The sequence below is a fragment of the Aquarana catesbeiana genome, unplaced genomic scaffold (assembly GCF_042186555.1).
Source record: "Aquarana catesbeiana isolate 2022-GZ unplaced genomic scaffold, ASM4218655v1 unanchor233, whole genome shotgun sequence".
Taxonomy (NCBI): Eukaryota; Metazoa; Chordata; class Amphibia; order Anura; family Ranidae; genus Aquarana; species Aquarana catesbeiana.
In genome coordinates, this window is record NW_027362661.1 from 2,096,039 (window position 1) to 2,120,593 (window position 24,555).

At 46.8% G+C, this 24,555-nt stretch overlaps 2 protein-coding genes and 1 pseudogene across 11 annotated transcripts in view; 1 reads left to right on the plus strand and 2 right to left on the minus strand.

The window, feature by feature from the left end:
* Window positions 1-24,555, minus strand: part of LOC141121836 (uncharacterized) — a 963,509-nt gene that overhangs the window by 854,512 nt on the left and 84,442 nt on the right. The window contains exon 1 of one of the 9 annotated variants that reach the window (XM_073611564.1): window positions 11,489-11,681. The exons of 7 other annotated variants lie outside the window; for them this stretch is intronic. In XM_073611564.1, coding sequence (XP_073467665.1) covers window positions 11,489-11,573 — 85 coding nt within the window. In that variant the 5' untranslated portion in view covers window positions 11,574-11,681. Of the gene's footprint in view, window positions 1-11,488; window positions 11,682-24,555 lie in introns of those variants that run through there. One more of the 9 variants, XM_073611560.1, reaches the window with a different exon arrangement.
* The window catches only part of LOC141121865 (uncharacterized), a 306,769-nt gene that overhangs the window by 19,611 nt on the left and 262,603 nt on the right, over window positions 1-24,555 (plus strand). The gene's annotated exons all lie outside the window — the stretch shown is intronic.
* LOC141121883 (uncharacterized) lies at window positions 8,537-11,124 on the minus strand (annotated as a pseudogene).

The window sequence follows — 24,555 nt, forward strand, 5'->3', positions numbered from 1 at the left end:
GCATCTTCACCGCTGGGGCCTCTTTTGGGCAAACAGGCGCCTGTCTTGGGGCAAGAAACTGGACTTCCTACCCGTGGCCCGGGGTATGGCGCTATCCAGCCTGTTACCAAATAACGGGGCCCCTCAAAGGGGATCCTACACCAGGCTTGTTTGGATACTGGGTCAATTAGCTGTGATCAAGGATAGCATAGTCTTGGCCAACAGCCAGATGAGATTGATTGAAGCCTCCCACAGGAAGGCCATTGCCAGCTTCACTTCTTGGACGGCCGAGCCCCTGGCCAGTTCTTCCGAAACACCCCTGAGCACTGAATCCACATTCTCTATTCAGAATTCCATTGCCTTGGACATGGCTGCGATGGCCAGGGCGAGCTTGCAGGCCATACCGGCTAGCCCGTAGATCGTCTTGAGATCTTGATCTATTCTGCTCTCGAGCCCATCTTTGAAGGACACAGCATCCTCCAGAGGAAGAGTAAAGTGCTTAGTCAATCGCATCAGTGCCGCATCTACCATGGGAGCATTTTCCAAGTGCTTCACGTTGTCTGTCTTGAAGGGGTAGAGACTTGAGGTTTTATTTGACAAAGAGGTCTTCTTGTCCACTTTACCCCATTCATCCACCATAATGTCTTTCAACTCTGATAGGAGTGGAAAATTAGAGCGCTCCTTTCCTAAGTGCTTAAAGAACATTCCTTGGCTGGGGGAGTGGAAGGACCTTCCCATTTGAGGGCCTCTTTGACCACTTTAATCAGTGGTGAGACTAGGGCAAAGTCAAAGCCTCCAAAAAAAACTCATCTCCCTCAACTTCGCTGGCTGAAGACCCGGGAGATTCATCATAAGGCTGGGATAGACCTGGATCTTCTTGGGCCTCATCAGCCAGGGAGCCTGATATAGTGGTGGACTGGCTCCACGTGCGCATCGTACCCCATTCCTTTAGGGACTGCTGCATCACACGCTTCATAAGAGACTCTATTTGTTGGTTTTCAGTCTCTTTTTCCCCAACCGCCCAGGCAAAGCATGGATCGCATAAAGATTTGCCCTCCGGGTCTCGTGTCCCTCATCCCCAGCAGGCTCTGCGGTCATGGCGTTGGGTACGGTGTCTGGAGAAGGAATGGGAACATCTCCTGTGTTGATGGGGTCCTAAACGGAGAGTCGAGTCTGGACCTGGACAAAGAACGATGATGTTGTGGCCTGGCAAGGTCTCTGTTGTCCCGTGCCACGAGCTGGTGATCTGACCTGGAAGGGCTAAAAAGAAAGAAGGAAGTTGGGAAACAGGCAAGTTGTAGGGCACATGTCTAACAATGAGCATTTCCTGGCCCTTCCCCCTCCCTCGCACATGCCTTGTGCGTAAGGGCTGGCCGCAAGAAGGCAGTGGCCTGTCCATGGCACCCTATTGGAAGACCACGCAAGGATCCCACAGTCCATAAGCAAGGGTCAAAAAGGGGTACCCGGTGACCAAAGAACATAAGGATTATACTTCCCCTTTAAGAGCAGCCACTTCCCGTGAACCATGGTCCTGGCTAGTGCTTACCAGATGCCAGATGTCCACGCCTATGGGAAGCTGCTGCACGCTGCCCGCAGGAAATCCCACAGAGCCAGGGGCTGACAGCTATTTTTTTTCTTTTAAATACCCACCCTGATGACGTCACCGCTGCGCTCAGCTCACGTCTGCACTGGATCAGACATCAGGTGCCTGCGCGGCTGCCGGGTTCATCCACTGAGCTGCGCATGCGTGAACCAAGCCTCTGGTTTTGTGCATGCGTGGAAGCTTGCCACGGCGCGACCCCGAAGAGAGACAGCGTCCTGGAATGCAGAAGTGTTCCATGTGCCATGAGAGGCTGTAACTAGAGCCTGGGATAGAAACAACAGGTGAAACGGACAAACGACAAGTAAAAACATAAACCGCTGCCATGGAGGGATTTCTGCTGAGGGCTCCAGACCTTGCCAGCCGACTGTGCCACGCTGGGCGTCTGCTCCTGGGCGTACGCAGGCTTTCCCCCACCACTGGGACATACATGCCTGAAGCCACTCACCCGCCCGTGGCTGGGCCCTGGGCTTTTCGCACTGCTTGAGTAGTATGCCCGACTCCGGCCCGCTCTGAGCTTATCCATCCGGTCTTGGACTTCATGTGAAAAACGTAAGTGTATACTCTGTAGGTCCAATGAGGAGGACAAAAAAGGAACACAGTCTCTAGCTGTGAGCTCAAATTTATGGGAATGGGGACCTATAGCATTGGAGAGGAGGTGAGGTTAATCCACACGTAGGCTGCCATGGAGTCTGTCAGGAAAAACAATTTACACAAAGTTGTCATTGAAATGATATATTGCTCACATATGCCATTGGCATATGTGAAATTACACCTCAAAATACAATTTGCTGCTTCTCCTGAGTATGGGGATACCACATGTGTGGGACTTTTTGGCAGTCTAGCCACGTACAGGACCCCGAAAACCAATCACCACCTTCAGGATTTCTAAGGGTGTACATTTTTCATTTCACTCCTCACTACCTATCACAGTTTTGGAGGCCTTTAAATGCCAAGATAGCACAAACCCCCACAAATTACCCAATTTTGGAAAATAGACACCCCAAGCTATTTGCCGAGAGGGAAGTTGAGTCCATGGAATATTAAATATTTTTCCACAAGTTTTGGGAAAATTAAAATTTTTCACAGCTATTTGCTGAGAGACATGTTGAGTATTTTGCAGATCTCACTTTTTGTCACAAAGTTTTGAAAATTGAAAAAATATCTTTTTTTTTCCTTTTCTTTCTTCATTTTCCAAAACAAATGGGAGCTGCAGAATACTCGCCATGCCTCTTTGCAAATACCCTGGGGTGACTACTTTCCAAAATGGGGTCATTTGGGGAATGTTGTGCTATCTTTACATTTCAGCACCTCTAAAACTGTGATAGGTAGTGAGGAGTGAAATCACCATTTTACGCCTTTAGAAAGCCTGAAGGTGGTAATTGGTTTTCTGGGTCCTATACGTGGCTAGGCTCCCAAAACGTCTCCCACATGTGGTATCTCCATACTCAGGAGAAGCAGCAGAATGTATTTTGGGGTGTAATTTCACATATACCCATGCCATGTGTGAGCAATATATGATTTAGTGACAACTTTGTGTAAAAAAAATAATAATTGTAATTTTCCCGAAACTTGTGGCAAAATATAAAATATTCCATGGGCTCAACATGCCTATCAGCAAATAGCTTGAGGTAATTTGGGGGGTTTTGAACTGTCCTGGCATTTCATGCCCAACATTAGAAGCTTATGCCACACATCACCCACTCTTCTAACCACTTGTCTTTCTGACACTTTTGGTTTACGTGAAAATTTATTTTTTTTTTGCTAGAAAATTACTTTGAACCCCCAAACATTATATTTTTTTTTTTAAAGCAGAGGCCCTACAGATTAAAATGGTGGGTGTTGCAATTTTTTTTTCACAAAGTATTTGCGCAGCGATTTTTCAAACGCAATTTTTGGGGGAAAAAACACTTTTTGGATTTTAATGCACAAAAACACACTATATTGCCCAAATGTTTGGTGAAATATAAAAATGATCTTATGCCAAGTACATAGATACCAAACAGGACATGCTTTAAAATTACGCACACCCGTGCAGCGGAGACAAACTATATACATTTTTAAAAGCCACAGTTTACAACTTTACATTTTCATGCAGCTTTTGAGTTAAATGAAAAAGAGAACCTAACAGATTCCACCATTCACATCGATCGGTGGTATGCCCAACATTAGAATACCGCCCTGCATCCACCCACTTCTAATGATGGGCATACATGCACCATAATTTTTTTCGTTCAGCCCATGGGCTGAGCGAAAAAAAAAAAGAACCTAACCGATTTCTCCGTTCACATCGATCGCTGTGGATGAAAAAATCTCTGCCAAGAAAAGTAAATAAAAATATATGCCGAAGCATAGGAGCAATCCACCCCTAATGTCCACCAAAGCCCCTATGCTTTAGCACTGGAGTCGCTGATTTATGTATCGTGAGAGCAAACTCTGTTGCTGTCAAAATAAATAAATCAGTGCTGCAGCTGAACGGTGTACCTGCAAAGCAAACAATGGTAATTTAATAAAACATTAACTCAATAAAACAACTTTTTTTTAATTGCAATCTGTGCCAGAAAAAGAGTAAAAAATATACTCCGAAGCATAGGAGCAATCCACCCCTAATGCCCACCCCTGCCCCCATGCTTCGGCATATATGCTCTTTTTTTACCTTTGTTGGTGAAATCAGCGCTGGAGTCACAGATTTACATATCATGAGAGCAAACCCTGTTGTTGTCAAAATAAAGAAACCCATGCTGCAGCTGAATGGCATACCTTCAAAGCAAATAATGGTTAAAGCGCAGTTCTGCCAATTTTTTTTTTTTAAAGTCAGCAGCTACAAACACTGCAGCTGCTGACTTAAAATAATGACACTTACCTGTCCAGGGCACTCGCGATGTCGGCACCTGAAGCCGGATCTCTCCCTCAGGTCTTGGGTGCTGCTGCCACCATCTTCGGTAAGGGAATCATTAAGTGAAGCTGCGCTATCCCACTGGTCTCTCCTGTCTTCTGGGACCTGTGTGTCTCCCAGGAGACAGCGGGGGGGGCGGGAAGTGGCATAGATACCCGCGGGTGGCTCGGGTATCTATGCCCAGAAGTGGGAGCAAAATATCTGTATTAGACAGGTATCTGCTCCCCCCTGAAAGGTGCCAAATGTGACACCGGAGGGGGGGGGATTCCAAAAAGCGGAAGTTCCATTTTAGGGTGGTTTTCCGCTTTAACAATAAAACATAGTAACAATACAGTATAACAGTAGGACATACCTGCAAAGCAAATACGATAAAACACAGTAACAATAAAACATTCCAGTTAAGCATAAAATACAGTAAAACAGCAGAACAATAGAGAGAGAAGGGTAATAAAATTACAACTATTATTGGCTTTTTTATTTATTGTTTTAACTTTTATTGTAACTATAAACGTTACAGCTTAGGGTCTCTCAAAATGCGATGGCCATCTAACATCTTTCGAAACCTTGTGTGTTAGTGTGCCCTAGGGCTGTGCCATGCTGTTCCCTATTCTAATACTCCACTAGTGTGTGGTAGTGACGGAAACAGTCACCGATGCAGAGACCAGGTTGGTCAGGACAGGAGAGCCTGTCTAATGGGTATAACATCTATATCCGCTTTTTCTACAGATACCACATCTTCTCTGGGGTGTTCTGCATTTACATTGCAGAGTTGGGACACAGTACCGTCTGGAAACAGAAGGGCTGTGATGATCTCTTCCTGGAATTTTAAGAAGGATACAAATTTTTCCTGACACTTTGTATAGCACATAAGCATTCAGCAGAGCGAATTGGAATAAGTATACAGACACTTTCTTATACCAGCGTCTGGCCTTACAGGCAATTAAGTACAGCACCATCATCTGGTCATTGAAGTCTACCCCTCCCATGTTAAGGTTGTATTTGTTGACACAGAGGGGCTTCACAGCAACACCAGTCACTGTTGGAATTTTGACTGTCGTATCTGCGTGAAGGGAGGACGAACGAAAACATTCCCTGTGTCCCTCCACTTCACTGCAAGCAAATTATTACATCTCAAGCAGGCTCTCTCCCCCCATCTAAGTCAGGTTTCTACAAGTCATTGGGGGAACCCCCCGACGATTAGATCGCACGCTGCCACATGCGGCAATTCCACAATCAAAAAGGTGACTAAAAAGCGGCACGCTTTTGTAATAATTGTCCACTACAAGTGGTACCCCTTTCCGAATAAGGGTGATACCAAGTCCCAAACAATCTTACCGCTGCTCTCTATGTAGTGTGGGCAGCTGTGGGGCTCCACGTGACTATCTCTTCCCCTCATAAACCATAAAACTATATATATATAGCCTGTTGCCCTGTCACAGAACTTATACATCTTGACCCCATATCTGGCATGCTTGCTGGGAAGATACTGTTTGAAAGACAAACGGCCAGAAAATTTAATCAGGCACTCGTCAATGCAGACAACTTGATCAGGAATAAACAGGGCTGCAAACTGTTGGTTGAAGTGGTTTACGGGGGGCCGAATTTTGTGGTGCCGATCATATCCAGGGTCACCTTGAGGACGGCAGAGTTCATTGTCATTGAAGTGCATGAACCACAAGATCTGCTCGTATCTAGTCCTGGCAATGCAAGGAGAGAACACGGGCATATGATGAATTGTGTCAGTGGACCAATATGACCGCAACTCATTTGTTTTAGTTATGCCCATGAGGAGGGATAGGCCCAGAAATTACTTAAATTCGGAAATAATAGGTTTCCATTCTCTGGCAAGGGTCAAATTGGGATTAGCGGCAATGAATTGACCAGCATACAAATTGCTTTGGTCCACAATAGATCTATAGAGATCTTCCGTTAAAAACAGTGAATGAAAATCAAGTGACGTAAAATCAACTGTTTCCACCGGTATCCTGGGTTGGCCAGTGAATGGGGAAAGTACAGGTGCTGCAGAAGTGGTGGGCTCCCAATCAGGATTGGCATATGCAGCTGGAAGGGCACTATGGGTTCTATGGGCTTGTCTTTGTCTTCTTGGTGGCTGTGGGGCACTACTTGTGCTAGCCACCGCACCAGCTTGAACTGGACTTATGAGACTCGCCACTTCACCAAGTGTTACTGCAGTGCTGGTTTGTCTATGACCAGGATGTGCTAGGCCACCGGTGCTTGCCAGTTCACCAGAAGGATGAGCTGGCTCTCTGCTCCATATGAGAGCCATGCGGTTCTTGCACCTCAACATAAAAACGGGGTCGGGTACGCCTGACCTTAGCAGGGACCACTACTCCATCGTCAGAGCTATCTGTCAGGGTGCCCCCTGACTGCTCTCTACCAGTTCATATACGCAGCCTGAATCTGACAGCGGAGCTTCCCTATCGCTCTTCACTAGTGTACCTCTGTTTGGACATTTTGGCCACTAAATTTATAGGTACAACTAGTGCGACTCACAGGGAAAAAAAAACCATAGGTTGTCACCGACCACTTCAATCGCTACAAAAAATTAACTGTTAGCATATGCAGGGATCAGGCCTGACTCTGCAAACGCTGCAGTTATGTGTGTTGTGTTTTTTTTTGTAAGTGACAGTGATCGGTTGATACTGCACTTGGGAGGGTTGGGCTGGGCGGAGGGGCTAAATGCAGATGCTAGCAGGTGTCTGGGCTGATCCTGCTAATGCTGTGTTTTTGGGAACACTAAACTATTGGGGACGCTAGTATAGATCTGATCAGGTCAAAGATATTGATCCATTCAAACACTATACTAGTAAGGGAGGTGTATGGTGTGTGCGTGGGTGTTGGCGCTACTGGCACTAATCTGACACTGCCTGGGACTGACGCTGACCCTAACTGACGCTAAAACCTAACTGATGTCACCTGCTGGGCGATCAGGAGGTTAAACCTTTATTAGGTAATATATGGCGGGTACCCTGACGCTATATAAAAAACTGACGATGACAGTAACTAGCTAATACACGTGACACTAAATACAGTGCTCAGAAAAGACATGTGTACACTATATAGGTGACAGAGGGTGAAAGGGGTGATCAAGGGGTTAAACCTATATTAGAGGGTTAATAGGTGGTACCCTAAACCTATCTGGGCCTGCCCTAATGCTGACAAGTGACACTAGTACAGTGATCAGTGAAAATCTGAAAACTGCACTTGGTGACACAGTGACAGGGAGTGAAAGGGTTAACTGAGGGGGGGGGGCGATCAGGGGGTCAAAAGAGTGCCTACGTGTACTGATGTCAGTGTAGTGTTGGTGCAACTTCACTTTTAGATGTCCTCTCATCTCTCTGGAACCGAAAGCGGAGGTGACATCACTTCCTCTGCCTGTGTCTACATTTAAGGACAGAGGACAGTTTCTCATTCGCCAGAACCGATCACCAGGTTCAGGCCAGAAATCATTGGCCTGGGCCTGGAGACTGATCGGTTCTGAAATGAATCCGATCACTGTGGGGATGGCGGGGCCGCACGCACGTGTTCCCTATAACCGCAAGCGCAAGCTACGGTGCCCTACAGCGATTTGTGCAGCAGTGCCAACTGTCGCCATATAATGACAGTGGCTGGTCGGCAACTGGTTAAACAGACCTCTAAGTGTTTGTGAAATCTTACACCACAAATTGTGCTCAGTCAATGAAAGGTAATGACTCCATTTTTATTTTTCTACTGCTATCAATGGCCAACACGGTACAACACTTCATCCATGTCTTTGGTGATCTCTGATCTCCTTATCAACTGTTTCTTACATGATGAAGATCAGCCATGGAGTATATCTGAGGTGTATATCAGGGTGTGCTTCTTCCCCACATGAGAGCTGTGATGTCCAGCAATATTCATATAGAAGACATTTCCCTCACTCAAGGCACTAATACACCTCAAGGGTTGTGTGGGATCCCTGATGTAAAGAAAGACAGGACTCCAGTGAGGAACAATTCCCTCACTCAAGACAGGAAAGTGGCTTCTCCCCCGTGTGAGATCTCTGATATGTGGAAAGATTGGACTTCTGTGAGTAACATTTCCCACACTCAGGACAGGAATACGTCTTCTCCCCTGTGTGAGATCTCTGATGTGTGTAAAGATGGGACTTCCGTGAAAAACATTTCCCACACTCAGGACAAGAAAAAGGCTTCTCCCCCATGTGAGACTTCTGATGTCGTAAACATTGTACTTGTCAGAAAAACAATTTCCACACTCAGGACAGGAAAGTGGCTTCTCATCTGTGTGAGATCTCTGATGTTTTGAAGACTGACCTTATATGTAAAACATTTTCCACACTCAGGACAGGAATACGGCTTCTCCCCTGTGTGAGATCTCTGATGTGTGTAAAGATTGGACTTCACTAAAAAAACATTTCCCACACTCAGGACAGGAATACGGCTTCTCACCTGTGTGAGATCTCTGATGTTTGTAAAGATTAAACTTCACTGAAAAACATTTCCCACACTCCAGACAGGGATATGACTTCTCCCCCGTGTGAGATCTCTGATGTTTGTAAAGATTGGACTTCACTGAAAAACATTTCCCACACTCAGGACAGGAATATGGCTTCTCCCCCGTGTGGGATCTCTGATGTGTGTAAAGATTGGACTTCACTGAAAAACATTTCCTACACTCAGGACAGGAATACGGCTTCTCCCCTGTGTGAGATGTTTGATGTGTGTAAAGATTGGACTTCCATGAAAAACATTTCCCGCACTCAGGACAGGAATACGGCTTCTCTCCTGTGTGAGATCTTTTATGCACATCAAGATTGGATTTGAAAGGGAAACATTTCCCGCACTCAGTACAGGAAAACCTCTTATCTGTTGGAAGGATGGCACCGTCCCTCACAGTCTGAGGTTCCTCAGGATAAGAGGAATACGATGGTCCATCTACACTGTGTGGTGCCGGATGGACATTTGAGGTAGTCGGGTTTTCTCCTGGACTATACTGTGTGATGTCCTCATCTTCTACTTTACAGTCTGGAGACAACGTGTGACAATCCTCTGAGGTTTTCCTCATCTCCCGTCCATCTACTAAAATAGAAATAAAAAGATTATTACTAGACATGAGCCGATTGGTTCCCCTAAACAAGGACTCCGCCCACATTGGGCATCTCTCTGAGGTTCTTACAATTCCACCCTCAAGGTAACTAGTAAATGGGTCCTCTGATCTCCTACCAGTTCATTTCTTTATTCATGGACCTTAGTCAGAGAGTGAGGAAACAACGAGAACTGTCTTTATAGGAGTGACAGTGATGAGGGAATTATAGGACGAGTGTCCCTACCCCCTCAATCACTCATTGTAATCTTCCCAACACAAGAAGTACTGCACTTCCTTATATAGTCCATGATTTAGTCATGAATAACAGCGGGGCTGAGCCCCACCGGAGGTCAGAGAGTGAGGATGGGGGAGAACAACCAAGATGAAGACTGGTTATTGACTCCTCCCTCATATCACTTTGTTTAAGGTTCAAAAGTTTGAGGATGTTATCACATTATTATGAATGTGTAAAAGTCTGTGCTCCAATCAAATCATCAGATATAAAATGTCCAGCTGGTACAAAATATGTGTAACAAAAGAGAATACATATTTAAAAGATACAACAGATAGGACTATATAGTATCAGAATGATGTAATGTACAACAAAGAGTATATAGTGTAAGGGCCAGGTCTAATAATAATGGTATTCAGTAATCAGTGGAAGCTTAAATGTTTACTTGAGACAAGTCGCAGAGGCCCCAAACCACTGCCTCCCATCTCCTGAGACTGCACTCAGTGACTTGGGTCTGAGACTATATAGACATATGCCTCCACCCGATGCAGGCAGCAGACTATAGAGCAAGTAATCCTGAGAAAATTGCTCTGTCAGAAATCTTACTAGACCCAGGTATGGGGCAGAAGATGCAAAATACATGCCCCAGGTGCCCAGGTCTAGTAAAGCCTGTGATGAAAATAAACATTTTGTTGACAGATGAACCCCAAAATCTCCATAAATTCAGTCTAGATACATAAATTGTGTCTGCAGCACAGAGAAGGAAGATTATCTGAGAGGAATACAGGATGGAGAACACAGTTCAGGAAAGTGATCAGGGTATTACAGGTTGATATCACCCAGTCCCCGCCCTACTCTGGACCAATCAGTGAACAGTATGGGTGGAGGAATGTAATAGTGTTAATGACCCACCTGTGCTGATCTCTGTAGGAGTGTCCTCCTCTATAAATGGCCCCGTTATTCCATCCTCCTCCATAGACTGCTGATCATCCCTCACATACATCTCTTCTTCTGCTTTACCATCAAATTCTATATTGATTGGATCTTCACTCTGAAACAAGAAAATGAAGAAAATATCATCTGTAAACTATAAGCATACATAAAAAATTTGCACATGATACCTACAAGTCTAGTCATGTTCTAGATGCTCCGTTCCACCAACCTTGTAACAGTGAGGGATGGTGGGACCTTCCTGTTTGGAATCCCGGGAATACAGAGGACAGGGACATCTCTCTGGCGGGTTTCTGTAGCTGGATGACTCCACCATGGTGTCCTGGTACAGGTCTTTTTGTTCTTTTGGAAAATCTGACTCCTTCATCACCCCATCCTCATCATCCTCTTCTTTTATCTCTTCTTTAACCTCAGCTTTAGAATCTCACAGGTTTCCACTCTGAATATAGAATAAAAAAGGCATCAATTGTAACAATATAGATAGTGTACAGATCCTAATGATAGTATCAGTGATTGTTCCTCATCTACCTGATGATGGTGAGGGATGGTGTGACCTTCCTGTGTGGAATCCCGGGAATACAGAGGATGGGGACATCTCTCTGGTGGGTTCCCATTACTGGATCCATCTGTAGGAAACACACACACTGACTGAATACATTGTTTCTATGTGTTTATCAGATGATGGGGGATCTAGGTGGAGTCTCAGTACTGCTCTCTCCTTTACAATAAAGTCTCCTCTTACCCGGTGATGTGAGGGGCGGCTGATTGTCCATCATGACGTCCTTGTAGAGATCCTTGTGTCCTTCTAAATACTCCCACTCCTCCATGGAGAAATAGACAGTGACATCCTGACACCTTATAGGAACCTGACACACACAATGATACAGTCACCATCCAGACACATCCCTTGTCTGTTACTGGATAATGTCCCAGAATTCCCAGCACCGCTCACCTCTCCAGTCAGCAGCTCCATCATCTTCTTGGTGACTTCTAGAATCTTCTGCATGTTGTGTCTCTCAGGTTTTAGGGAGTCACATGGAGGCACTGTGATGGTCATATGATCACCTGACTTCACAATAGGAAATCTCTGTATAGGAAAACTATTAGGAATATCATGTTAGAATCCCAGAATCCTCACCTCTCTGGTCAGGTCTGTTTTATTAGTAGAGATAAGAGTGATGTCATGTGACCTCCCATAATCCTCCTCACCTCTCTGGTCAGCAGGTAGATGATCTCCAGGGTGAGGTTTAGTATCTTCTCAGTCATGTGACTCTGATCCTCCTCCATCCTCATTGGTGCTATCATTTGATCTATACAGGTTTCCTTGTAGATGGTAACTTTGGTAAATGAAAGTAAGAATTATTTGGATGGTATTGGTCACACAATAATAGGATATGGATGTGAAGAGGGGGGGATTGGAGGGTTGCTGTACATTTAAGGACTACGGCCTTCATGCCCCTCTATAAATGTCCCCGTCTGTTTTGTGTCCCCCACAGCCCTTCAGCCCACCTAACCACTCAGAGTTGTTCAGCACTATTACTTCCTAAGAGACCCCCAAAGTCCTTCAGCTACACTTCCTCCTCGGGGGTCCTAGAGTCTTTTAGATGAAGTAAACCCTCAGAGGTTTGCAGAGTCCTTTAGTCCCACTACCTCCTCAGAAACCCTACTTTACTCAGAACCAGTGGCGGAACTACCATGGTCCCAAAGGCCGCACCTGCCACTGGGCCCTGGCATTCTGCAAATGCAGAGAGGGCACCAAGACAGCAGGAAAGGGTCCTGCTGTCGGAGTAAAGAGTGCCGGGATCAGTGGAGGCTCCCCCGTGATTGCAGAGCCCCCTTACTGTCCCTGATCTGCCCCCAACGCGGGCACAGCACCCTCCAACATCAGCCAACTCCTCTCCCGACTCCTCCTTCCCAGACACAAGCTTGAAGTTCTACATACTGAGAGGGCTCTACGCCAGCTCTGAGGGACCATTCACTGATGCCAGCTACAGGGTCCGGAGCATGGCGAGTGCTTGTATGTGGTGTGGGGGTCCTCAGTGTGTGTGGGGCCCTTGATATGTGTGGGAGGCAGGATACTCTCTCTGCACCTCTGCCAGTTGCTCTCTGGAGTTTCTGCTCAGCCTTCTGCTCCATCTCTTCTCTTGTCCCCCCAACACCTGGGTTCCCTTTCCAGGGCTGCCCATATTATTGCCTCTTCATCTGCCCCACCCATTCCTATCCCCTGCCCATACCCCCCTCTGACTGGCACACCAGTTGAGACACCCTTCCCCCCATTCCTGTACCTCATCCCACCCTTTGTCATCACTTGGAAACTTCAGTGGCTGCATTGTGCCAGATTTGGGGTCACAGAGAGCAAAGCACCTCGCTGGGCACTGCAGGAAGTGATTGGTGGAGGTGAGCCCTGTGTGTGCAATCAGCGGAGGTGAGCTCTGTGTGTGCAATTGGTGGAGGTGTGCCATGTGCATGCGATCGGCGGAGGTGAGCCCTGTGCACGAGATCAGTGGAGGTGAGCCCTGTGCATGCGATCCGTGGAGGTGAGCCCTGTGTGTGCAATTGGTGAAAGTGAGTCCTGTGTGTACAATTGGTGAAGGTGAGCCCTGTGTGTGCAATCGGTGAAGGTGAGTCCTGTGTGCAGTCGATGGGGGTGAGCCCTGTGCGTGCGATCGGTGGAGGTGAGCCCTTTGCGTGAGATCGGTGGAGGTGAGCCCTATGTGCAAGATCGGCAGAGGTGAGCACTGGCTGCAAGATCGGCGGAGGTGAGACATTGGTGGACCTACCAGGTTGCAAAGGTCATACTTGTGATCAGACTCTGGTGTTCCGCTACCATGGGGGGGCCAAAGACAGCAGAAAAGGGTTCCACTGCAGAAGTAAAGGGCCACGGAATCAGTGGGAAGGGTCCTGGGACCGCTGGAAGGGCCATGGGACCTGTGGGTCAGGGGGGTCCTTCATGGTTTCTTTCACCAGGGCCCTGAGGCTGGGTTCACACCTATGCGAATTAGATGCGGGTTTCCCCACATCCAATTTGCATGACAGGAGAATGTGATCGGCTCTCTATGGTTCACATATCACCGAGGCGGCTGCAGAGCGGCTAGCACAGAAACACTGTGCGTCTTTGACTCCGTTTCAGGGCCAAATTCAGTCAAAGATTCATCCCTGAATTGAAGAACAGGGACGCACAGCGTTCTTGTGCGATCCGCGGCCGTCTGCAGTGTGAACCCAGCCTGAAGGTTCTAGTTACCTTTCTGCTCAGAGCCTTAGTATTTTCGCCCCTCTCATACCAGATGGAACCAGCAATGTAAGGGGCTCTGTGCTCCATATTCCTGCATTCCATCATTGTGTTGGCTGTATATTGTAATGTTTGCCATAATTGCCTAATTGCCCTTTGTAGGCCATGTATGGTCAGGATGGTCATTGTCTTGTCTATTTATTGTCAGTGCTGTTTGTTTAGAGGAACATATTACTAGAATTTATCTCAAAAATGTGTGTAGGACAATCAATGTTTTTGTGTGTAGGACGATCAATATTTTTGTGTGTAGGGCGATCAATATTTTTGTGTGTAGGATGATTAATGTTTTGTGTGTAGGATGATCAATGTCTTTGTGTGTAGGATGATTGATATCTTTGTGTGTAGGGCGATCAATGTTTTTGTGTGTAGGACGATCAATGTCTTTGTGTGTAGGATGATCAATGTCTTTGTGTGTAGGATGATTGATGTCTTCGTGTGTAGGATGATCAATGTTTTTGTGTGTAGGACAGTCAATGTTTTTGTGTGTAGGAAGATTGATGTCTTCGTGTGTAGGATGATCAATGTTTTTGTGTGTAGGGCGATCAATGTCTTTGTGTGTAGGATGATCAATGTTTGTGTGTAGGACAATCAATGTTTTTGTATGTAGGACAATCAATGTTTTTGTGTGTAGGATGATCAATGTTTGTGTGTAGGACGATCAAAGTCTTTGTTTGTAGGACGATCAATATTTTGTGTGTAGAATGATTAATGTATCACAATAAACGTCAGGGCAAGAGCAAAAATTCTAGCACCAGACCTCCTGTGTAACTCTAAACTGGTAACTTGTAAAGGCTTTTAAAGTGTTGCCTATGGAGATTTTTAGGTTCCGTAATTTCTTGAGTAGTTGTGACATCGTGGGGAGAGCAATTAGGTTACAAAAATAAACATGGCTATTGTATTATTCATCTAAGCAAGCAAAATCATCAGAAGATATATTATAATTACCCTCCAAGTATCAGATAATAGATGGTCAGACCCAAAGATGGCTGCCAATTAATGGGTGGAGTTGAGCTTCCTCGGAGTGATGATCTGAGTGTCCTCAGGAGATGGTGTCTACGTTCCAGATGGTGTGAGTAGATGGTCCCCCCTCAGTGTGTCTCCTTCCCATCTTACTGAGTGATAAAACAATCACCTCATAAAATGTGAATAAACCCCGCCCAGAAGGAGGGACCTTCTCCTTATTGGTGGTTTTGTCTGATAACTACTTATGTGTTTACTTTTGTATTACCTCCCTTGACCACCAGGTGGCACCCTATGAGCAGACCTATTCATCCTATTCATTCAGTCTATCTGGGGACTGAAGTAACTCATCTGTTATAGGGAACAATTATTACTTCACAAATGGGACCTTGTGAGAACTATACAATGCCTTGGAGAGGAGATATTATTCCTGATGTATGTATGATCGGTACTTTCTGGTCTAACAGGAATTAAATGGAGATTTTTATCTGTCAGGAGGTGGATTTTTATATAGCAATTTTAATAATAGTTGTACACAATAGAAAGAAAAAAATATATAATTTGTACACTAAACTACTTATTGATTATAGATCTGGCAGCACACATCCGAAATTTTGGCAATAATGATCATCTCCAAAACACTAAATATATAATGGGATTACCAATAAACAAGTATATGATAGTATTATGACTGGACCCATGTTAGATAAGATGATATTTTGGGTCATAATCACGTCTTTTTATACATTATTCTGTATACAGAAACAGTGAGATTCCTTCTGGTACAATTTCACCAAAACGAAATGAGCCCCAACTTGGTTCATAGTTCCATCTTATCAGATGATGAACGACACATCTGTCCATCTATAAAAGTCACACTTATATATGAACATAATAATCATCATGATTGAGAACAATCTCCACATATTTTACAGTTACCTTCATAATACATCCATAGCGTTCAAGTTGGCTTATCCTCCTAACCTTGGAATATGGAGAAACTTGATGTCCTTCATTTAGTGGCACAATAGAGATAGACTCTCAGGCCAGGTTCACACTGGTACGACACGAGTCGTACGACTATGGATCTGACTTTGCCCTGCGACTTGAAGTCCAACATCCATCCGACTTCAATGAACGGGGATCCAACTTTGATCCTGACAATGCCAGGCTCTTTGGGCCTGGTATGAATCTTTAATGTAAACTCCACGCGAAATGTTAAAAAAAGGCATGGGTTTCCCCTCCAAGACCATACCAGACCCTTCGATCTGGCATGGATTTTAAGGGGAACCCCACAACTAAAAAACAGCGTGGGGTCCGCCCCAAAATCCATACCAGACCCTTATCTGAGCAAGCAGCCTGGCAGGCCAGGAAAGTGGAGACGAGCGAGCGCCCCCGGCCTCCTGAACCGTACCAGGCCGCATGCCCTCAACATGGGGGGATTGGTGCTTTGGAGCAGGGGGGCCCTGCGCCCCCCACCCCAAAGCACCTTGCCTCCATGTTGATGGGGACAAGGGCCTCTGTCCGACAACCCTGGCCAATGTCACCGCCAGGGGCATGATGGGGCGGTGACGTCATAAGGGGGTGGGGCCTCCGTATGGAGTCACCCCGGTGAACCCCCCCATGTCAATATAAGTAGTGGCACATCGCACACCTAGCATTAGAGCGGGTAAGAACATTGAGCCAACATCGGAGGAAGAACTGATGGAGAAGACAGCGGACATAGGGAGAAGAACCGGAGAGGGCTGGAAGACAGCAGACAGAGGGAGAAGAACCGGAGAGGGTGAAGACATTGCCAGAAGAGGGAGAAGAGCCGGAGAGGGGAGAAGAAATTGGAAGAGATGCCGGAGCTGCCTTAAATTTTTTTTTTTAAACGTGTGTACTGTTTTGTTTTTGCATTTTTTTTTATAAGGTGAATGGGTAGGGGTATGTACCCCATACTCATTCACATAGGGTGGGGGGCCGGGATCTGGGGCCCCCTTGTTAAGCCCCCTGCCCCCTGCAGACCCCGACCACCAACGGCCAGGGTTGTCGGGAAGAGGCCCTTGTCCCCATCAACATGGCAAAGCACCCACGCCCCCATGTGGCCTGGTATGGTTCAGGAGGGGGGGGGCGCTTGCTTGTCCCCACCCTGTCAGAAACCATGAATCAGACTGAGACAGAAGTACAGTTAATCACACTTGTTTAATAATAATAAAAAGGTAAACAGAGTAAGCGTAGTCAACACATAGCCAGAGTTCAGTAACCAGATCGGGTAGTCAGCCAATGCTAATATCAGAGAGCCAGAGATCAACATAGTAGTACAGCAAGCAGGATCAGGAGCCAGAAGGGATATCAGCCGAGCAAGTCTTCAACAGGAATGCAGGAGAGTCTCTGAGATGTGACCAAAGGCGAAGGCAGAGATGAAGTGAGCTGGACGGCTTTAAGTAGCCAGGACTGATGAGCAGATGATCAACAGCTGAGTCACTGTGGAGAGAAAGGAGCTGGTAATTAGCTGACAGCTGAGCGGCCAGCTCAGGGAAGGAAGGGCCTCCTCAACAACCCCTCCCCCTCGGAGGACCACCAGGCTTGAGGGGAAAACATCTATAGAAATCACAGAGGAGGACAGGGGCATGTACGTGCAAGGAAGAGACCCAAGAGCATTGGGACCGTACCCCTTCCAATGCACCAGGTACTGTATGCGCCCACGGAACCTACGGAAGTCAACAATGGATTGTACTTCATACTCCTCATGGTTCTCAACCTGTATAGAGTGAGGACGTGGCACCAAGGTGGTAAAGCAGTTGCAGACCAAAGGTTTCAATAAGGAGACATGAAACACATTAGAGATGCGCATACTAGGAGGAAGGTCCAACGCGTAAGCCACTGGGTTAATCCTGCGAAGGATACGGAAAGGCCCAATAAACTGGGGTGCGAACTTCAAAGAAGAAACATGAAGTCAGAGGTTGCGAGACGACAGCCAGACTCTGTCCCCAACCTGGTAGGACGGTGCAGGCAGACGTCTGCGGTCAGCATGGAGTCTGTACCTATCGTTAGCATGTCGCAAAGCCTCCTGGACTTGTGCTCAAGTGGAACGAAGGCCACGGAGATGCTCCTCTAATGCAGGAATACTCTGTGGAACAAACGAGGCAGGCAACACGGAAGGTTGGAAACCATAGTTCGCCATAAATTGGGACAAACGGGAAGCTGAATTCAAGGCACTATATGAGCAAACTCCGCCCACGGTAAGAGGTCTGACCAGTTGTTATAATGGTCAGAAATATAGCAACATAGGAATTACTCCAAGGACTGATTGGCTCGTTCTGCAGCCCCATTAGACTGCGGGTGATACGCAGAGGAGAAAGCAAGCTGAATGCCCAACTGAGCACAAAAGGCTCGCCAGAACTACAAACTGACTACCCCTGTCTGAGACAATCACCTTGGGTAGCCCATGTAAGCGGAAGATCTCCTGAGCAAAAATAGAAGCCAGTTCCTTAGAAGTAGGCAACTTCTTGAGTGGAATACAATGCAACATTTTCGAGAACCGGTCAACCACCATAAGGATAACTGTGTTGTCCTGGGAGGTGTGTAACTCCACAATGAAATCCATAGACAGGTGGGTCCAGGGCCTCTCTTCATTGGGTATGGGTTGTAGGAGGCCCACTGGAAGGTGTCGTTGAGTCTTACTCTGGACACACACAGAACAGGCAGCTACGAAGGCGGTTATATCAGCACGTAGACTAGGCCACCAGAATTGTTGGGAAATGGCCCAAAAGAGTGGATTCTTCCCAGGGTGGCCAGCAGCCTTGGGAGAATGGTAAGTCTGGAGCACAGCAGTACGGAGACTCTCGGAACAAAGCAGCGGTTACAAGGTTTCTCAGGAGGAGCATCGACCTGAGCAGCAAGAATTTTGTCACCCAAAGGAGAAGACTGGTGTGAACCGTAGCCAGAATACGATCAGGAGGAATCACAGGAACCGGAACAAACTCCATCTTGGAAGCGCAGGAAAATTGTCGTGATAAGGCGTCAGCCCTTACATTCTTAGTACCGGGTAAGAATGAGACAATGTAATTAAAACTTGACAAGAAAAGAGCCCATCGCGCCCTTCTGGGAGAAAGGCGCTAAGCCTCAGACAAGAATATGAGATTCTTATGGTCAGTAAGAATGAGAACCAGCACAGTGGTACCTTCAAGGAGATGTCTCCATTCTTTCAAGGCTAAAATGATCGCCAACAGCTCTCTGTCACCAATCTCGTAATTGCACTCCGCAGGGGACAATTTCTTGGAAAAGTAGCCACACGGATGCATAGTGCACTCAGAAGTAGGACGTTGAGACAGAAGGGCGCCAACTCCAGTCTCAGAAGCATCAACTTCTAGAATAAAAGGCAACGTAGGATCAGGGTGTGCCAACACAGGAGAAGAAACAAAGGCAGCCTTGAGACTCTCAAAGGCCTTAATGGACTCCGGAGACCAACTCTGTGGGTTGCCGTCTTTCCTGGTCATATCAGTCAGGAGCTTGACCAGAGATGAGAAGTTATGAACAAACTTCCGATAATAGTTGGCAAAGCCAAGAAAACGCTGCAGAGGACGTAAACCCACGGGTCGAGGCCGCTGTAGGACCGCTGAAAGTTTCTCTGGGTCCATCGAAAAACCAGCAGTGTAAATGACATAGCCCAGGAATTTAACCTGTTCACAATGGAATTTGCACTTTTCCAATTTACAATAGAGATTGTTCACTCTTAGTCTCTGAAGCACACGACAGACATCTGTGTGGTGGCTCTCCAGGGACTTGGAAAATATGAGGATATCGTTGAGATAAACCACAACACATAACTGCAACAAATCTCGGAGGACATTGTTAATGAACTCCTGCAAAACTGCCAGAGCGTTACAAAGGTCAAAAGGCATTACGAGATACTCATAATGACCTGATCTGGTATTAAACGCAGTTTTCCACTCATCGCCCTCCTTAATCCTGATGAGATTGTATGCCCCTCTCAATTAAAGTTTCGTGAAAACCGTTGCTCCCTTGAGACGGTCAAATAACTCCGTAATCAACGGAATGGGATAGGCATTCTTAATCGTGAAAAGATTGAGACCCCTATAATTGATACAAGGTCTCAGCTAACCACTCTTCTTCACAAAAAGAAACCAGCACCAGCAGGAGATGAGGATTTGCGGATGAAACCTCGAGAAAGTGCGTCTGCAACATACTCCTCCATAGCTTTATCCTCGAAGACCGACAAAGGGTAAACCCGACCACGAGGGGATATGGCACCAGGTTGAAGGTCAATTGGGCAATCATACGAACGGTGTGGAGGCAAGGTACCGGCTTGACCTTTGTCAAAGACATTGCTAAAATCGTGGTACTCCTCCGGCAGGGAGGAGAGTGAAGAAGTACACAGGACCTTGGCTACCTTCTGGAAGCATCTTTCACTGCACTGTGGCAACCAGGACAAACTTCAGCACAGAGCCAATCAAAAGAAGGGTTGTGCCTCTGTAACCAAGGATAACCAAAACCAGCGGAAACTTAGGTGAGGAAATAACTTGGAATTGGTTTATCTCATGGTGAAGGGCCCCTATGGCCGTTGACAAAGGAACAGTCTCATGAGTCACATTAACAGGCTGTAGAGATCTCCCATCAAGAGCCTCAATGGCAAGTGGAGTGTCACGCATCTGCAACGGAATTGAGTGCTTCGATACAAAGGCAGCATCAATGAACAGGCCTGCAGCCCCAGAGTCGATTAGAGCTTGTATCTCGACGGATGACTCAGCCCAAGACAGGGTAACCAAAACCAGGGGCTTATCTTTCTGGGAAACTGGAGACGAAACAACGCCACCTAAGGTCTGTCCATGACAGGACCTCAAGATTCGGGCGTTCCCTGAACGGGTAGGACAAGACTTCAAAAAGGGACCAGTCTGGCCACAATAAAGGCACAATCTGTCCCTCCTCCTAAGGGATCTCACATCTGCAGAGAGACGCGTGAAGCCCAAGTGCATGGGTTTATCTTCACAGACCGACTTGGTACCAGGAGGCATGGGAGGTGAGGGAGGCAAGGGTGGGACTGCAAAGCTCGGAGACAAATGTACTGGAGGCTTGCGCCAGCGCTCCTTAAAAGAGAGTCTTTCTCTGAGTCTGGAGTCAATGAGGATGGCAAATGTGATCAATCTCTCCAGCTCAGTGGGTATATCTCGGGCTGCTATCTCATCCTTGATGTTATCTGAGAGACCATGATAGAAGGCAGCCATGAGGGCCTCATTGTTCCAAGCAACCTCTGCTGCCAGAGTACGGAATTCAATGGCGTAATCGGCAACAGTTCTTGTACTCTGATGGACATGAGGCTCTTGGCAGCAGAAGCGGAGCATGCGGGAATGTCAAATACTCTTTTGAAGGAAGCCACAAATTCTGAGCAACTCAGGACCACGGGTTTTTATGTCTCCCATAGAGGATTTGCCCAGGCCAAGGCTCGCTCAGAAAGCAAACATATCACGAAACCTACTTTGCTTCTGTCCGTGGGAAATGCCTGGGGCAGCATCTCAAATTATATCTCAACCTGGTTGAGAAACCCTCTGCATAGAACTGGATCACCCCCAAATCGCTGGGGAAGCGGAGCGGAACCAGACATGCCTCTTATAGAGGTAATACTCGAGGCGGGTGCCTGCACAGAAACTGGAGCAGCAGCAGGGACGGCCTGCAACACAGGTTGTACTGGAGCAGCAATAGTGGAAGATTCCAGGTGAGCCGTGTGACTCAGGAGCGTTTGTAACGCCAAGGCAAACTGATCCATGCGGTGATCCTGGTCATCCAATCTGGAAAAATAGGATTTTTTAAAACAGCTTACCTGTAAAATCCTTTTCTTTCGAAGGACATCACGGGACACAGAGCCACAGTAATTACTGATGGGTTATATAGGTATCACTGGTGATTGGACACTGGCACACCCTATCAGGAAGTTCAACCCCCTATATAATCCCTCCCCCTTGCAGGGATACCTCAGTTTTGTAGCCAAGCAATATAGTGTATTAGAAGAGGGGTGGGACCTCTGTGTCCCGTGATGTCCTTTGAAAGAAAAGGATTTTACAGGTAAGCTGTTTTAAAAAATCCTATTTTCTTTCTCGAACATCACGGGACACAGAGCCACAGTAATTACTGATGGGATGTCCCAGAGCAATGCTACCTGAGGGGGGGGAATCAGACCTGAGGACCCTGTACCGCTGCCTGCAGCACACTACGCCCAAAGGCGATATCCTCATGCCTTCTCACATCCACCTGATAGAATCTGGTGAATGTATGAACTGAAGACCAGGTTGCGGCCTTGCAGATTTGAGCCATAGAGGCCCGGTGATGCACTGCCCAAGAAGCACCAATAGCCCTTGTGGAATGTGCCCTGATCTGAAACGGAGGAATCTTCTGTTTCAAACCGTAAGCTTGAATGATCAACTGTCGAATCCATTTAGAAATGGTAGCTTTTGACGCTGCCTGTCCTCTATTGGGACCCTCTGGCAGCACAAACAAAACATCCGTCTTGCGGATCTGAGTAGTTGCCCCTAGATAGGCCTTAACTGCTCTTACTACATCCAACGAATGTAGAGATCTCTCTTCCGGAGAACAGGGATCTGGAAAAAAGGAAGGTAGAACAATGTCTTGGTTTAAATGAAAATCAGAAACCACCTTCGGTAAAAAACTAGGATGAGAGCGTAGTACCACTCTATCCTTGTGTATAATCAAATAAGGCTCCTTACAGGAAAGAGCTGCTAATTCTGATACTCTTCTAGCAGAAGAGATGGCCACCAGAAAAATTAATTTCCTTGTCAACAAGACCAAAGGAATCTGACTTATTGGTTCAAAAGGCCGTTTCTGTAACACAGCCAGGACCAAATTCAAGTCCCAGGGGTTTAGGGGCGCTTTAACCGGAGGATTAAGACGCATCACCCCCTGCATAAAGTTTCGGACCAAAGAATGCGAAGCAAGTGGCCGCTGAAATAATACTGATAAAGCAGAGACCTGGCCCTTGATGGTACTCAAGGCCAGCTTCATCTCTAATCCCATCTGTAGAAAATCAAGGATTCTACCTATGACATATTTCCTGGGATGCCAACCTCTGGATTCACACCAGGTTATATAAGCTTTCCAGACTCTATGATAAATCATCCTGGAAGCTGGCTTCCTTGCATTAATCAAGGTAGATATGACAGGACCTGAGAGCCCACGACTCTTCAGAACGTGGGTCTCAATAGCCAAACCGTCAAATTTAGCGTTTGTAAGGCAGGATGGAACGCTGGACCTTGAGATAACAGGTCTGGGCGTTCCGGTAGTGTCCACGGGGAACCTACCGTCATCCTTACTATTTCTGCATACCAAGTCCTTCTGGGCCAAGCGGGGGCCACCAGAAGTACCGACTTCCTTTCCTGCCTGATCCTGCGAAGGAGTCGTGGTAGTAGCAGAATAGGCGGGAATGCGTAAATCAGTGAGAACCGATGCCACGGAATCACCAACGCATCTGTCCCGCATGCAAGAGGATCTTTTGTCCTTGCCACAAATCTGTCTGTCTATCTTTTTGTTGAATCGGGATGCAAAGAGATCTACATCTGGAACCCCCCATCTTTGGCATATGGCCCAAAAGACGTCGGGATGCAGAGACCATTCCCCTGGAAGTAACTGCTGGCGACTTAGATAGTCCGCCTGCCAATTCTCTATTCCCGGGATGAAAACTGCCGATATGCATGGCACATGCATCTCTGCCCAGACTAAGATCTGGTTCACCTCTTTTTGAGCAGCTCGGCTCCGGGTGCCTCCCTGATGATTGACATAAGCCACTGCTGTGGCATTGTCGGACTGGATCCTGACCGGACAACCCTGTAGCCTGATAGTCCAGGCTTTTAGAGCTAGATGTAGCGCCCGGATCTCCAGAATGTTGATGGGTAAGGTCCTCTCTGTCTTGGACCATACTCCTTGGACCGCAGCCTGTTCCAGAACTGCTCCCCAACCTGACAGACTGGCATCTGTTGTTACCACCGTCCAGGTAACCGGTAGAAAGGATTTCCCCTTCTGCAGGTTTTCGGGTATGAGCCACCAATTGAGGCTCTGACGCACCGCATGCGACAGGTGCATCGGAAAGTCTAATGCCTGAACCTTCTTGTTCCAGGTCGACAGAATACTGTGTTGCAGCATTCTTGAGTGAAACTGAGCATAGGGAACTGCTTCGAATGAAGACACCATCTTCCCTAGTAGCCTCATACAAAGGCAGACTGAGGGACCCTTCTTGGTCCTTACTGTCAGAATCAGCTCTCTCAAAGCAGTGATCTTTGCCTGGGGTAGAAATATTTTCTCCTGGCTTGTATGTATAATCAGACCTAAATATTCCAGTCTTCTTACTGGTTTTAGGAAAGACTTTTCTAAGTTGAGGATCCAACCCAGGTGTTCTAGATACCTGACCGTGGTCCTCAAGTTTCCATTCAAAGAGGCTACCGACCGGTCTATCAAGAGCAGGTCGTCTAGGTATGCTATGACAGCTATACCCTGAGCCCCTAATCTGGCCAGAGGAGGAGCCAAGATCTTTGTGAACACTCGAGGTGCAGTGG